The sequence below is a fragment of the Colletotrichum godetiae genome (assembly GCF_030913485.1).
Source record: "Colletotrichum godetiae strain CBS 193.32 chromosome Unknown BDP55scaffold_85, whole genome shotgun sequence".
In the NCBI taxonomy this organism is placed as follows: Eukaryota; Fungi; Ascomycota; class Sordariomycetes; order Glomerellales; family Glomerellaceae; genus Colletotrichum; species Colletotrichum godetiae.
In genome coordinates this window covers 14,688-30,529 of record NW_026851333.1, presented here as the reverse complement: position 1 = coordinate 30,529, position 15,842 = coordinate 14,688, and the positions used below count along the sequence as shown (strand labels likewise).

At 50.5% G+C, this 15,842-nt stretch overlaps 6 protein-coding genes across 6 annotated transcripts; 4 read left to right on the top strand and 2 right to left on the bottom strand.

The window, feature by feature from the left end:
- The first annotated feature begins 1,845 nt into the window (after positions 1-1,845).
- On the top strand, positions 1,846-3,235 carry BDP55DRAFT_419448 (uncharacterized protein). Its single transcript, XM_060567442.1, has 2 exons — positions 1,846-1,975; positions 2,022-3,235. Exon 2 carries the CDS (start codon positions 2,031-2,033, stop codon positions 2,961-2,963), a length of 933 nt encoding a protein of 310 aa, XP_060422498.1. The 5' UTR covers positions 1,846-1,975; positions 2,022-2,030; the 3' UTR covers positions 2,964-3,235.
- A 1,480-nt stretch (positions 3,236-4,715) lies between these two features.
- BDP55DRAFT_419285 (uncharacterized protein) lies at positions 4,716-6,376 on the top strand. Its single transcript, XM_060567439.1, has 2 exons — positions 4,716-4,955; positions 5,017-6,376. Exons 1-2 carry the CDS (start codon positions 4,939-4,941, stop codon positions 6,257-6,259), a joined length of 1,260 nt encoding a protein of 419 aa, XP_060422497.1. The 5' UTR covers positions 4,716-4,938; the 3' UTR covers positions 6,260-6,376.
- An 897-nt stretch (positions 6,377-7,273) lies between these two features.
- BDP55DRAFT_419310 (uncharacterized protein) lies at positions 7,274-9,789 on the top strand. Its single transcript, XM_060567440.1, has 3 exons — positions 7,274-7,322; positions 7,372-7,549; positions 8,768-9,789. Exons 2-3 carry the CDS (start codon positions 7,519-7,521, stop codon positions 9,652-9,654), a joined length of 918 nt encoding a protein of 305 aa, XP_060422496.1. The 5' UTR covers positions 7,274-7,322; positions 7,372-7,518; the 3' UTR covers positions 9,655-9,789.
- A 775-nt stretch (positions 9,790-10,564) lies between these two features.
- Positions 10,565-11,263, top strand: BDP55DRAFT_566626 (uncharacterized protein; the record flags this gene model as incomplete). The annotated part of the gene is made up of 1 exon (XM_060570523.1): positions 10,565-11,263. A coding segment is annotated over one exon (699 nt), but the record flags the coding sequence as incomplete, so codon positions are not given.
- Positions 11,264-14,402: 3,139 nt separating this feature from the next.
- BDP55DRAFT_638456 (uncharacterized protein) lies at positions 14,403-14,879 on the bottom strand (the record flags this gene model as incomplete). Its single annotated transcript, XM_060573120.1, has 1 exon — positions 14,403-14,879. One exon carries the CDS (start codon positions 14,877-14,879, stop codon positions 14,403-14,405), a length of 477 nt encoding a protein of 158 aa, XP_060422494.1.
- Positions 14,880-15,190: 311 nt separating this feature from the next.
- BDP55DRAFT_684526 (uncharacterized protein) lies at positions 15,191-15,785 on the bottom strand. Its single transcript, XM_060576408.1, has 2 exons — positions 15,414-15,785; positions 15,191-15,368 (listed from the first exon to the last, which is right to left on the bottom strand). Exons 1-2 carry the CDS (start codon positions 15,652-15,654, stop codon positions 15,358-15,360), a joined length of 252 nt encoding a protein of 83 aa, XP_060422493.1. The 5' UTR covers positions 15,655-15,785; the 3' UTR covers positions 15,191-15,357.
- Positions 15,786-15,842: the final 57 nt, after the last annotated feature.

The window sequence follows — 15,842 nt, the reverse complement described above, 5'->3', positions numbered from 1 at the left end:
GGGCCTACCAAGCAGCGGTGGCTGCGTCGATTCAAGGAGCTGGCGGCCGCCTTCGGACGGCTTCAATACCTCCTGTGGAGCTTCTGTACAATCCGAAGCATGTTCCAACGGATGGTGCATCGGAAGGTGATGCTACAGCCGAAGGAGACAATTCGCAGTGTACTCTCAGCAGCGGGCTCTCACCAGGGAAAACAGTAGGAAACACAACACCACCTGCATGTACCCAATAGTGTGGAATATTGACGTGGTCTGGGATGTGGGGATGCTTGATTTGGCGAGCATTCGTGCAAGTGACAAATGAGTTATCCTGCAGTCTCCTTCGAATAAAGCCGCCACCGACAAGCCCTGATTATTTTCTTGTCATTTCCTCTCAGAGATAAGGAAAATTACGTCAAGCACCAGTGGGAGTGGCACTTGGACCAGACTTTCACTCAACTTCGACAATTCGCTACGCCGGCATCGGTCTTCACCAAGCTACTTCTCCATGCGGTGTGACCGATGTTTGGTGCCGTTACCACACAATGCACGCTTCTCATGGAACTGTTGCATAGGGGAAGATGACAACTCGGGCTGTGTACCCGGTACTTGGCGCTGACTGGGTGCTTGGATTGACTGCTCATCCCTTATGCGCAGCGGCCGGAGCAGGTCTAAAATACAGCGTACCGAGATGGAAAGCCACGAAGTGGGCGAGTCAATGAACTGGCGGCACAACGCCGCAGCCCTGTGACGACGGCAAAATGTATTGACCTCAATCGGGTATGTGCCCTCCACCCGATTATCAGAATGCCACCATGTCTCGCCTGAATCGCACCGCCTCTTCGCGTCGTATCTAGACCACGCCCCGTTGCTGCGGACAGGGGCCAAATGTGATTTCTATCTCCATTGGCAGACGACTGCCAGATCCAGGTCTTGAAAGACGGGGCCTCAGTTGGAGACGAGCAAGGAGCGGAGATTCGGGAGAGAAGAAGCCCGAAGGCCTACAGTGAGTCTCCACTCACACGCACCTCCCTGAGTGGATGCGATTGCCCTTAAAATTAGAGTCGTCCCGACAGTCTGGTCATTGGCCACAGCAAGCTTCGACCCAACAGTAGCTTTGCGAGAAGCGAATCAGGTTCGCAAAACCGAACGTTACCCCGGTTCCAACACAAAAGTTCAAGAGATTTTGCAAAGAAACATCAATCCGCCCCAGCACCAGCGTCGCGAAATGTAGATCTGGTTCGGATCCACGAACGCTACCCCGGTTCCAACAGAGTTTGAGAGACTTTCGCAAAGAAACATCATCCCGGCTCCAACTAGCGTCATGAAGTTCCCATGAGCACTCGCGCAACCTCACCTCGCGAGGAGTAAGAACAGCCAACTTTTGGTAGGTGTTGTGCGCAAGTCAGACCATCCGCACTAAATTAATCGCAAAACCGGCGCCGTTGCAACGTCGAGGCTTCATGGGCCAATTGGAAGTTAAACCCAGCTCCCCGGGCGTTTAATCGTCGAGCCTTCAGAGGAGCACAGTTTCAACCGATCTTACGGGCTCCATCATGGTGACAAACTGCCCAGCGCGAGAAGTGGACTGCCTTTCACGCGTTCAATCCATTTGCTATTTCCGCAGAATCTCTGTTCGGCTTGTTTCGTCCAATCCATCCGCGAAGTACAGCAGCACTCACCTAACATCACGACGACGATGTCCCTCCCTGAAGTACAGGACGCAGTAGAGCGGTTCGGTTGCGAGCTGAATGGTATCCGTCGCAAAGCGGAAGAAAGGCAAGCTGCCGCTCGGAGCGACCTAGATGCAGAGACGCCGGTACTCCAAACACAAGTCAGAGCGATTAACGAACGAATCAGAGAGCTACAGGAGAAGATAAGGACGTGTCGACGAGAAAGAAATGCTGTTTTTGAACGACAAACAGAGATCGAGGAGGCCTTCGATGCGTCTGTTCAGCACATGCGCAAGGTTTCAGCCTTACCAAATACTTAGACTCTAGTAAGAAACATCTACGCGACTTTGTAGGCTCACGCTGACTTCGCAGCTTGACTTCATGAACGGCGGAAATCCGGTTTCCTCGAATCGCGTGTCGCCCATGTCACCTTCTTCGGCAGGATTCTTCTTAGACCCCCGCGTGGAAGCAGGTCACGCTGATGAGCTGGCTCTGGTTGCCCAAGAACAGAGTCCGTATCATCTAGCGTCACCTGCGTCCATCTCCGTTTCGCCAGCGAAGAGACGAGCCGAAGACGCGCCCGAGGCGTTAGGCAAACGCCTTCGCAGTGTACCCTCAGCTGTTAAATCGGTTGAGAAGACGATCCGCTTCGATGAGCTTTACGACGATGGAAATGCGAGATACAAGCACAGGATCGTCCAGTACAACGAAGAATGGTTTATCCTCAGGTGCGACGAACACAATATGCACTTTCCGTACAGAGCGGCCTCTGCGGCAGGTTCCCATCTGAAAGCCTACGCTCACAATGGGCCCTCAGCTGCTCTTCCGGCCGTCATCGAGGCTTTCGGTATTCGAGTCAGTGACATGGTTGAGGAAATCGTAGTCGCTTGTCCGAATGACTCCAGGTCTCTCGTATGCGTTCGTCAATCTTCCGTCACGGCATCAGACATCACCTTGCTGAACGATGCCGCAAACCCTCATAGCGAGGCACGCGGTGTTGCCGGTGCTCTCGGAATCGGCACTTGTGGACAGCAAGGACTGTGTGAAGAAGAAAGACGTGAAGGGTTCACGGCAGTGGCGAGCGGTGCTAATCCGTCGGCGATGGAGCGTAAACAGCGCAATAGTTCTGCCGAACAATGCGGATGGAAAGAGGCGAGGAATGCAATCAACAGAAATCACGAAAGCCAGCCAAGCAGAACGTTGGAGCAGACGTGCTCCACGATAGCAGTCTGTAGTCAGACAGATGGATCGTTGGGGGATGATCAACAAAGCGATATGACCAGCTCGGGGCAGTGGTGGCAGGTAGTTGCTTGAGACTGCCTGCGATGTCTCATCACGCAGGCATGAGGCGAGGGTAACAGCATGATACGTATATTTTTGACTATCAGCGACGTTCAAGGATCCGTTCAAATTGCTGCATCATTGCTCCTTGGTGCCACGATGTGTGATGAGGTATGCTTCTGGCACAAATTTGTTCTTCCAATGTGCACGGTGGCATCTTGTTACCGGATGATTCGGCCTCCCCCTGGACCCTGATGAGAGTCGCCCGCGACGTATGGAGGGTGGGGCGGCACTGGTTAGATAATTTGCAACACAATCAAGCCCTCAGAAAAACGATGCGGATGTGACAGAGAACCTATTTGCCTTGGCGGGCTGGGGCAAGTACAGCGTTCATGCTTGTCAATACCATACACGCAAGACCGAGAGTTCTCCGGTGTCCGATGTGGGGCATTTTGCCGGTCTTGACGATCCGCCCAACTTCTCTCAGCCGTATCGGGGATTTGGCCCCAATTGTTCCAATGCCGAAATTGAAACCCTTGGCCACTGTCACCGGGGAAGCGAGCCGGGAGTAGGCACTCAGTCGTGCTTCGGATCAATTCCCCCGGGCTGCGCTAGAGATGGTAAGAATCCAGACTGGCGGCCTCGCGTTCGGCCAGTGTGATCACCAGTCTTGGATTGCCATCGGGTAAGGATCATCTGCCCAATGTAACATGCTCCTAGGATTGGAAGCTCCAACAACAGCTCGCTGCGTGTATCTATGTGCAGACCAACACTCATCAAGCGCAAGAAGACAATGCCAATCTGATGAGCGACAGGTACTTTGGATAGACGAGACCGGTACTTTGCACGCGGTAAATACACACAGACCAGGCGCGCATATGTTGGTCCGTATTGCCTTTGCCCGCTGCGCAGATGGACCAGGGATTTTAAGTGCATGCATCATAGCACAAGTGTAGTGCGGTGGGCTACGGTCACTTGACGAACGATGCGAGTGGATGTTGATCACGCCGGCAATGCCGGCAATGGTACCCGTGTAACCCAATCACTATTGGTAGCTTGCCGCTGTCTGAACTTCAACACGACCAACGCCGTGTTCTTTCCATTTATCATTGGTCTGCGATAAGCCCTGCGCTAAACACAACGCCTACTAGTCCAGCCGAGTTACAAGATGTACCTTTGCTGAGATCGCTTATTTCTCCAAGCGAGCTATCTTGATAAGGATAAGCGCGTCTCGCCAAGATGAAAGCTCTTGTAACCTTCGCACAATCGGACCGTCCGCAAACTCACGCCATCTGTGAAGTTGCCCATCATCTCGCTCCCACCATCTTCCACCACTCTGTTGGATTCATCACTTTGCCCGTCCTTTCTGTCCAACGTACGGCTCGCTTTCCTCTCTTCCCAACTTTTGTCTCGAGCAACCCGAATTTGTGCTTGACGTAGCCCAAGAACGCAAAATGTCGAATCCTCCACACCCCCCGAACGAGAACACCATCTGTTCCAGCGGCACCGGCTCAGCCGCGGTGTTGTGATTGAGAAACTTCTCGGGCTCTTGTAGCATCATACTCTGGCGTAATCTTGCGGCACAGCACAGATGGCCATGGATGCCAGATGTTTAGGATGGTGTCGTTGCCACCATGGTAGTGGCCGTTATTGGCAAGTCTATGAATCCTTATGCCAGTCGGGAAGAGGATGGTAATACGTCTGCAGACACAGTTTCATTTAATAGGACAAAAGCTGCCCATGCATCTCTGTCATACTGTTTCAATCTTCATTCGAGAAAGAAAGCAGCCATGGATTACCGAAATGTCACTATCCCGCAAAAAGATATGGGCGAGGTTTTGGCCAGCTTTGACAAGAGCATCCAAGACCATGTCCAGCAACTCACTATCCTGTATCCGCTGAGCGTACACACCCTTGAGCTTCCCGCCTCAGATGATGGTGCTTTGGGCTTCACTTTCCTAGGTGTCGTTGAGAGCGCTGCCGAGCATCTGCGTGACAAGATCGCCGCATGGACATCCTGGCTCCGTGAGTAAATCCTTCTTAGTATGCCTGATAGGGATTCACATCCTCATTGTATTCCAGATAGTTCTGCTGCCGCCAGCGAATCGAAACAGAAAGACATGCAACCATACACTCTGCTCGACCTACAATCTCGAACAAAACCTGACGAGGAGGAGGCACCCATCCTATCTTCGAACGCCATGCACAATCTTCTGCCAAGCGAAGACAGTGAAGCGACTTTGGTCTTTCCCCTTGAACCTCACAACCAAAGGCATCCCAATCTATCCAACTGGTGTTTCCCAACTATGCACAACCAGAGTCCGCCTAGCCCGGGTCAGCTAGATATCTCACCATCATATGGCTCATTCGATCTCAACACGATGTCACACGCTGCTCCTGTCCACGGTCTTCAGTCTAGCAGCGAAACAATAGCAGACGTTGCGGCTAGTTCGAGCGATGATCGAGGCGTCCACCTTGGCACTGAAGCCACCTTCGAGCCTTGTATCGAATACAGCCCTGGTGATGTTGGGTTATTTGTCGAGTCTAGCAACCAGGCAAGTCCCATATCAAATCTCCAATCATTGGCCGACTCCGCAATCGAAGGGAGAGCAAACAGCCATCCTGGGCACGGTCTCTTAGCGGCCATCGATCCCAGCCGTGGCCACGACAGTGAACTCAGAGCCAAAAGCGACACCGAGTCTCACGCCTTTGATATCAAGATTCAGCCTGGCATCAGTGTCGAATTTGATACCGACGCTGAGTCTTCTAACGATATGTTGGCTGCCCCTGGGACAGAGACTAGTCACAAAGAGGATACCGAGACGCGCCATGATGGGAAACATCGCCGTCATTTAGATTCAGTTGACAAATTGATCGACATAGCGGTTGAGCACATCGACGCTAGGAACCTGTTTTGTCAGAACCCAGCACAGTTCAGACAGAAGCTCGGTCAATTCCGCCCGAGAACGTTCGTTGACGACACCGCCCTACTGCAGCTTCTTCGTATGATCTCTGAGGATACCAAACTCCGAGTCGTCGACCCTCTGCACCTGAGACTCGGCGAGCCTTTTCCTTCTTCTTTGCTCCAAGAAATCTCTGTGGACCTCGATGGACTCGTGGTGCCCATCAACGTCAATGCATCAGACCAAATGTCAGATGCGAACATGGATCACTGGGTTCTCGCAGTCGCTAATTGGAGCACACGGACATTCGATGCTTTTGGGATGCAAAGGGACTCATTCCACTATTGGTGCTCAAGGATAGAGTCACTTGCGTCGGAAATTTCTGGGGAGCCTGTCAAGTTTCGCAAGAAGTCCCATGAGGTATGACAGAACACCCTCCCCTTACTATATCGTCGCTAAGCTGTGTTTAGCTTGGGCCTTACGTCGATGACTCCTGTTGTGCTTTCCTCTGTTCTTATGCATTGGACCGCTATGTCAGTGCAAATCTTCGACACAATGGACCATGGCCCACGGGGCCTGAATTGAGAGAGATCTACCTCCGCAGGCTTCTAAATCACTGGGGACTGCCTTCCGGCTTCCTTCCATATCGTGCGCAGCAGATGGACTTTGACCTCGTTGATAGCCCACAATCAACGGTTGCGTCATCATTCTCGAGGAGCTCTGACGAGGTACGCTGCACTGAAGGGCATCATCACTGTCTGTCCAGTGACCTGCGGAGGTACTCCAGGAATAGCGGTCGTGATTTGGGCCAGCTGACTGAGGCGTTAAACGCTACCGGGTCGGCTCTCAAAATCGAACAGAGGGCCCGTCTGATCCAAATGATCATGGAGTGCGGTCCCCTCCCCGAAAACGATCAGGGTGTTTCTCAGCTGAACAGTGGCTCATGCTCATTGAAAGAACTATTTCAAGAGGTTCGCGAGATGGAAGCCTTGTTGCAGTCGCATGGCTTCCAGCAGAGGAGGCTCCTTGTCGAAACGGCAAAAGAATTCCAGGCTCAGTTGAAGGTCCAAGAGCAGAGACGAAACCGCGCCAGGAAACGAGCGAAGAAGGACGCGGAGAAACGAGCGAAGGAGGCGAAAGCACAAGCGAGAAGGACGGAGACGCAACAGCAGCCAGAGCCCGACACGAAGCTAGCAAGAGCATCGAAGCGCCACGGTCAGAATGGTCAGTGCAAGCCAAGTAGTGGTGAGCGGTTGGAGAGTGTGGTGATACGCAACGCGACTGGGTTGAGAGTGCGAAAACCACGCCGGACTGTCTATTGGAAATTTGTGGAAGAAGGTCGTGTTCTGCAGCAGATTGAGGAGGATCTTGGTTGCAACGCTCTGCGATTCTTGCCAGGCTCAACCATTCGCCCCTACGATATGGCCTTAGAATTCTCCAATGGGCGCAAGTGCTTTCCTGTCTTGAGAAAGTCTCTCGAGCCTATACTGTAAGTTGATATTCTACAATTGCAAGGAAGTCTGCTCACTACGATATAGATACAATACCCTCAAACAAAACGAGATTGAATTCTTCACAGAATGGTTCAAGGTCCTCCGTCCAGAGTTACGACCGTACGAGTAGGGGTCTCTTCGTGCACTCACCTCGCGATGAGGGAGTCCAGGGACCCGTGTGATTGACTGGCAATGTTCTGCTTCAAGGTTTCTAACCTCCTAGGTACGGTTTCAGTACGTAGTGCCCTGCAAAATAGTTACGCTCATTCCCTGATCCTTCTGCGTTTTCTTCCTTGTTGATGCTGATAAAAGACTGGTATGGCCGGAGGAGTGAAGGGCGAAGACACAGTATCCAGGCTCTGTCTCTCTCTCCAAAGTCAAAAGATTTTCGGCCCCCTTCATGTCTCCCCCTTTCTGTACTAACAAAAGAAGGGGGGGGGGGGTGAATTAGGGACACTGGTCTATCCGTAAATGCCCCCCTCCCTCCTTCCCTCCCCTTTCACTTCCCTACATTCTTCCACTCTTACATTAACTCTCCCATCCCGTTCTAATTCCCTGTCTTCCTACGCATACTCTCTGTTCTTCTCTTCGACTCTTCTCAACGTTCTCCCCTCTGCAACTGCCATCTCCCCCCCCCTTTTCTGCCTCCTCCTTCCTCGCCGCTCCTTCTCTCCTTTGCCTTTCTTCTCTTGGCTTGTCTCTCTGTGGCCGGCAGGGGGGTGAATTTGGGACAGTGGTCTGTCCGCGAATGCCCCCCTTCTCTCCTTCTCTCCCCTCTTCCCTCTTCCCTCTTCTCGTATTTTCTGGACTGCTTTGATCGACAAGGGGGTCAATTAGGGACAGTGGTCTGTCCGCGAATGCCCCCCTTTTCCCCTTCTCTCCTTCTCTCCCCTCTTCCCTCTTCCCTCTTCTCGTCTTTTCTGGACTTCTTTGATCGACAAGGGGGTCAATTAGGGACAGTGGTCTGTCCGTGAATGCCCCCCCTCTCCCCTTCTCTCTCCCCTTCTCTCTCCCCTCTTCCCTGTTCCCTCTCCTCGTCTTTCCTCGTCTCTCTCCTCTCTTCCCTCTTCTTGTCTTTCCTCATTTCTCCTCGTCTTTTCTGGACTTCTTTGATCGACAGGGGGGTCAATTAGGGACAATGGTCTGTCCGTAAATGCCCCCCCTCCCCCCTTTCCCTACGTCTCTCTGTCCTCTTTGTCTAGTCACCGCCTCCCTTTGTTCTTTCTGGAGCAGCCGCCTCCTTAAACCCATCGTCTGCTGGTTTCAAGGCTTTGTCTCCTCGTGTCTTTTCACATAGTTCATTCGTGCGATGTAAGGGCGATCACGCCTGCGTCAAATATATTCACAGCAAAAATCCACTCTTCAATCAATTAATCTCGTATTTCATGACGCTGTGATACGGAAATGGAGCTAGCTGATATCTGCCTCCGTGTATATCCAGTCCTCAGAGGCATACTCGATCATCTAACGGCGACTGATGCCTCTGCATTCCTCTTTGCAACTCGCTTGATATCTAAGGTATCTCCGAAAACGAAGTGTAGATATCTTCACCTTCTCAGAGATATACCGGAGCATATGACCTGGATCGATGCGAAGATCAGAAACGGACACAAGGCTTTCATTATTGGAAACGATCTCCGCAAACTCCGACGTAGAATAGAGCAGCCAGCGTCATACAACGGGGAGAAAACCAAAATCTACATCTGGCTTGCAATTATTCCTATACACGCTGTGACGTCGACAATCAAAGCAACCAACGTCGAAGAAACGTATCTCATGGACTGGAATGGCAGGTCCCATAGACGGGATGATTTATACGACCTTTTCGGAAGGCACGATCAAGACCTATTTCCTTACTCATCTGGTCTGTCGGAACCGCCGTACCTGTCGACGATGTTTGCCCCCTGTACTCCCATCATGCGCCCGATCTCCAAAAATGCAGATCATGGAGATTGGTACCTCAGCCCAATCCCGAACGAGAGCAATATCGGGGTCATCTTCATAGCTTCAGCTTCTGCGTGGAACGAAGGACTCCATGTGCATATGTCTGCATCGTTGAGCGAGGCGGCTTCGCCACAGTCGAACGTACTTACCACCGACCAACCCAGCGTCGCATACTTCGACATCAACGACGATAGGGAAGGGGTGACGCATACATACTCAGGAAGAGTCATGCAACGTTGCCTCGATGAAGGATTTGTTCCAATCATAATCACACCTGGATCTCCATTTGAAAGCCATTATGGAGACGAGAACAAAAAGCATTGGGTTGTACCAGCCTGGAGCCTTCCTAAAGATGGCAAGGAATTGTTGACCGCGAACATATAAGGATATCTTGATTGCACCAAACCTACTATTCACCATATCCAATATGCTTTCCATACTCATTACCTTTCTGATCATATGTTTCCCCATGATCTTGCGCGTGCTGCAGAATCTCTGGCCTTCTCTATTCGCGTACTTCGCTCTCACGGTTTGCATCGTCGCGATGTTTCTTCTTCTCTCAATCTTCTTCTGCATGCCTTGGACGCATCACTTCCGACTGAGATAGTTGTAAGAGGACTACTAGCTCAAGACAACAGATTACTAACAAAAGTTTCCCTAGATGCGCTTTTCCGACATCAACGTCCAACCTGGCGGTCATTGGACATGATACAGTAAGCGTCTATTTGCCTGTCCAAAAGACCGTAGGACACCCAAAGACTGCATTTCTCAGCTTCTCAAATCAGCCAACTCCGATGCCGATGTCTGTCAGTCTTGCCGAGATTATAGGAGGATGTTGGGTCCTTGTCGAAACCACATCACCCTGCGTGCGAAAACCTCCCGCCCCTGCGAATATCAACGCTGACTCTTGAAGCGTCAGTGGTAATTGGCCCCGGAGTAGCAGAGAACCCTCAACGAGAGCACGGCAGCCGTCAAAAAGAGGCGTGCATCGGCAAACAAACCTCGACCACGTCAACTTACGTCCCCTCTGCTTAAACCCGACGTTTTGCGGATCCCAACTTGAGTCGGTATGCCCATGGATGCTGCTGGCTCAGCACAGGTCTTTATTCAGTTATCATGATTCTGCTAGGGAGCAAAGGACGTACGAATATGGTTAAGAGTATTCGGAATTGCGAATGTTGATTTCAATTCTTCTCTACTTCTGATTTTTAGAGCGTATATTCATCTATTTATGTGCACGCTCCCTCGCTTTTAGATTGTTAATGACACATATGCTACATCCCAAGATACCAACATGATTCGCCTTGTGGGAGTTGTTCAAGTCCCTCTTGATTGCCTTCAAACCTTGGAGTTGGGGCAACGCATATATGACCCTGACCGCTGTGATTATCTAGCTTCCGTCTTCGACGGCCACTGTATCGATCCTGAAAGGGCAAACAACCAAATTGATGGTATTATCCTCGAACAGACCCTGCAGGAAATACTTTTGACCTTGCGTATTTCGGTCAAAAGACTCGAAATCACTCTCACTCATGGTCCATATCCTGAAGTCTTTGGCCACAACGTTTATTATCTTCAAGGTCGCCATCGCCTCGAGGCAGCCAAAAGGTCGCGTGATGTCTTTACATGGGTCGTGCGATTGCACGTCACTGACAGCTGGCAAAACTTCCTCCACGATGAAACACGGTTCATCAAGAGTCAAACCGACTGGTACAGTCATGAGAGGGAATGGTCAGATGGAGACATCTATATCAAGCTGAGAGACTCTCAGGTACGCCGCGATGAGAGCACAGAAAGACAGTTCACCGTACGACTGGGACCCATGAAACGTAAGTCCATGGCGGTCATAGAGGCACGCCCGGAGATCCAAAATATGCTGGACAGATTCACAGGCTTCCCTGGACTACTACAAGGACTCAAACTGGGCATGTGGTATAAGTATTGCCAGTGGCTTCATCTAGATCCCGAAGTCACAGCATACATGCAACGAATCGCACGTGTGTGTGCTGAAATGACAGACGGTGTAACTGAATTTGAGCGATGCATGGACGTCAATACGATTAGAACACTTGAGGGACGCTTGCCTTCGAGCGCTGCGGACCGACAAGTCATCCAGCGGGGGTTCAGTTCTGGTAAGCTTTTTCCGAAGGTGACTGACAAGTCCTGGCGAGAGAGGATTGAGTATAATGTGCTCCAAATACCTATCCTCATACCTAGCCTCAAGTCTTTCCATGAAAACATGAAAGTCTTGAGCACGGCAGCTCAAATCGTGAAGAATCATCTGTTGCCGGACCACACACGCGAGAAAGGGACATTGCAACAGCAGCTCCAGGAGTTTTGGAACCCATCTGCTCGCCTTGTCGTAGAAATCTCAGAAGGACAATTTCGGTATGGAGTGGGATCCTCATCTTTCGAAGTGGCCTACGTTCATTTGATGCTGGCGGCCATTCGTCAGTTCCCATCTCTGCAACATGCCGACAGTCCTCGGGTCGGCAGGGGCAAAGCGTGTGTGTCCCACGTCGACGCAGCCTGCCAATCGCTTTTTTATCGACGAGCTCATTTACTAGGCTTCCGTAATCGTGTCATTACGCAAGGTTGTCGGATGCGAACACAGCCTTTCAACTTTCCTAAAGGGCATCTACTACCAGACGAAGAAATCCACTTTCTGTCAAAGGTAGACCGTCGTTGGGGCCGGCCGCACATTGACACCTTTCAGCAAATACAGCAAATTCTTTTCCTGCCTCGTCTGATTGAAAGCGAGGATCGCAACGAGATATCAATCATGCGCATTCAGAAAGATTTTGTCAATGCTTTTTTCGGGTCTTTTTCGATACAGTTAGATGATTCAACACCGATCATAGACATCAACACGGAAAAAGCAGCTGGGTGCCCAAAATCGGTCTCAGCAATCAGTCTCTTTGACTATCGGTCTCAAGTAAGTGGGGATTATAGACCCTGCGATAAAGAGGACGTGTCAATGTCAGGGACCGATTATGAGGAAGATCCCGGAGAGGACGTCGTTATGCAGGACTCACTTTCTGAGAAATCGTCGTCTTCTGATTTCTCAGAAAGGACGATGAAATTGAGAAATGAGAGCTGTCGAGACATTACGGCGCTGAAGTTCAACAACGCTCCTCTACCGAGGATGCGGGCTGTAAATCGTCAAGCAAAATCTGAACTAACGCCAGATATCCTGCCGTTAAATGTTGCGTCAGATACACGAACCCATCTAAATACCGGACTTGGAGGAATTCAAGGCACTGGAGAAGCGTTAGCCGCGCGAAAAGCCGATCGCTTAGATACTTGCATCTATGATCATCCCATCGCGAACTTCCCTCCCCAAGGTCCCCAACTTCAGCGAATCTCAAGCACAAGCATCCTGTTCTCCATGCTTACAGGACAGTCATTTTCAAGTCCGCCCTTGATCCCAAATGAACAAGGGCAACGGTCCTTACAGCCATCGTCTCGTATCACGCCCGGAGAGACCCAATCGTTCGGCTATGTTCACAGTCGGGCATCCCAGCCGAACACTCCGCAAAGTCATCAACAAACTGATTCCCGAGTCATCGGATTGTCCGGCTTGGGCAACTTCGATCTCAAAAGGATCTCGTCATCTCAAGGCCATCAGTCTATGATGGCGACGAGCTTTTCTCCATGTGAAGAGATCAAGTTGAAACGGATATCTAGCCTCCAAAGCAGTAATCAATCTCACTCTTCTATCACAGGGAGCTCAAGCATCAAGCAACCCCAGAGGATATCAAGCTCTCATGACGTACGCTCCATGCTGCCATCGTACCTACCGTGGCAGGTCTCTAATTGCCGAGTCAAATCCGAGGAGGGAGAGATGGCGATTGATTCTATGCCAATGCACTCGCCGCAAATTATCGGGGCGCAGTTGCCCTCGAGCTTGAACAGAGTCCAGTCAAGGGATACCATGTTGAGCGATCAATACCATGAGTACAACTTCAATGCTGCCATTGACTCTTCTGATCCATTTTCACTCGACGGATCGAGTATCACGACGAGATCTACATTGCTGAGCTTCCCCGGAGATAGGGCTGGTCTGAATCACGGCTTAGACGGTATACAGGGGTTCGATGATAGCGAGGATAGCATGATTCTCTGAATACTATGACCGAGCGTTTCAATCTGCATTCTTTATGACGACTCCGGGATGTGACTGAATATGATCTACACGGATGTTTCCTGCTGTGTGTCTGGTACAACTTTTTTACAATGAATGTATTCTTTGTGACCAGCTAAAATAAGCTTGACTAGCCTGAGTTTCCGGGCACGACAACTTCAGCATCGCAATGTTCTTGCATCTTTTCCATTTCACTGACAGAATTTATTCTCCTACATGCTCTTGTTATGTTACGCCGCATCATAAGGTATCATAAATACACCAGAGGGCGAGAAAATCATACATTAAAGTGCATATGTGACCTATCGTACAAAGCGAGCCCACGAGATGGGCGTTTGGTGGTAAGCGGTCTCGTGCGGCACAACGCCGGGTAGCGTCACGATAGCATCTCTCGGACTTTCACAACTGAAATCATATAGTGGGCTGTGTGGAAAATGTGAAATATTGGCATGTATCATAGAATCTCCTTTCCAAGCGAAGTGATCATAAACCCTCTCTAGTAAAATAACGCTGCTATGAGAACATTGGATGCTGTGGTACAGGCCATGTTTTTACCAATTTCAAGGTCTCAATAGACTAAAACAAAACCCGAAGCAAGCGCAAGTCTTTCACCTCCATTGATGTTCACTTAGTACAAACTTGATGACGAGTATCTTCGACTGCTGCGCTTCTTTCTCCTCAGCTCTTGACGAGCCTCTTCTCTTTGATGTTGAGTGTAGTACTGCTCCCCTTTGTCAAGCCTTACGAAAGTTAGTCACGGAAGCTTCACCGTCACCGCTGTACTCACGCAAGCTTCGTGAGCACATAAGCACTGCAGGCTATGAGAGTTGTTTTGAGGAGACCCATGATGAAATGAAGAGGCTGACTTGACGGTGCAGTCGTGGTACGGCTCAGCGATTGACGCGAGTGTTAAACTTAAGTGGCTACTTGAAGCAGAGGACCACACTATATAGAAAGCTTACCTCTCGGGATCAAACACGATAAGGGCTTAAAATAGATTGCATGCACTTCCGGCAACGCCCGTATTGTATTCTGCGTATGTTATTGGGATTTCTCCTTCGATTTCGGTTAACCTTCTCTGCTGTTCTTGAAAGTCTGAAACTGTTATTGTGATATAGCCACAGAGATCAGCTAATGTGCGATCATGTAAGGAAAGAAGCTTTTTCTGTTTGATGTTTTCCGTTTGCGTCTCCTCCAGCTGAGACTGCAAAGATAGCACCTGAGCTTGCAGTTGCGAGATGAGCAAAGACTGTCGCTGAGCGCTCTCTCCGCTGCAACGGCTGCATCGACTTGACTGCGAGTGCCTCTCATGCGGAGAGGGTACATGTGAGGGTTCCTGGTCTGAAGCTGTGTCATCGAACAAGCCTTTCGATGGTCTGATCGGCCTGGCCGGCTTAGACGGCATAAGTGGCCTAGGCCTCATGGGCAAGGAAGGTAATTCAGGCAGCGGCTTTTCTCTTGACATCTCTGCTTGACATTCGTGGGGAGAGTGTGGGGGATGGGGGTAGTAGTAATATTAATACTCGGGCCACGCTACAGACATGCACATGAACATATTCAGAATACAGAAAAATGTTTCCATCAAGCTTTAGCAAAGAAATGACAAAGAACGCCATCCAAAGTAAAGCACCTGTGCTACCTAAGCTAGTAGAGATCATACATGTTACAGTACTCGTGGGTTTCATAGTCATCGCCGCCTTGGCCATCTCCATCAGCAGCATTCTCACTCGAGTCATCCTCAGTAGTGTCGTCGGAGTACTCGTCTCCACTGCCATAGTCGCAGCGGCTGCAGTTCATCGCCTGGTCCGTCAAATACTGGTTTATCTCGGCCAGCTCCTCCTTGATTTGGTCGACTTTGTCTTCCAGCTTTGCGAGACGCGCATCTTGTCTGTTCTGGCTTTCGTGAATCCACTCCATGACCGCCTCGATACGGTCGAGACTCGTTATGATGTTTCTTTCTAGTCAGCATAGAGTACAAACAGATAGTTGCTTCACCCACCGTTTCTCTGTCGGGTCGACGGAGGCTGATGCATACCCAGAAGGGTTGGCCGCGTAGCCGTTCCATGTGTTAGCCTTGTTCGAGGATTGCTGAATAGCCGTGGAAGGGTAATCCATTGTGTTGTTTGAAGGAAACGATGCGAGGCTAGTGTAACCGAGGTAGTCCTGGCTTGGGCTCTGCTTGCTGGCTTCCAGAGGAGGTGAAGCATTAGTGTATGCCAGAAGTTGAAGGATCTCATCATTGGACATGTCGCCGAAGTTCATGGGGTCAGACATGGTGAAAAGAATGTGCAAGGCAATATGATCGGTGTGGTGGAATAGGGGATTGAGGCGGTCACGTTTGACATACTCTCAGACTCCAGTCTCTTTTCTCCCGCCATGAGAATATATATCTGCAAAGAATCCCTCGAAACAACGACAGCACTGCCTG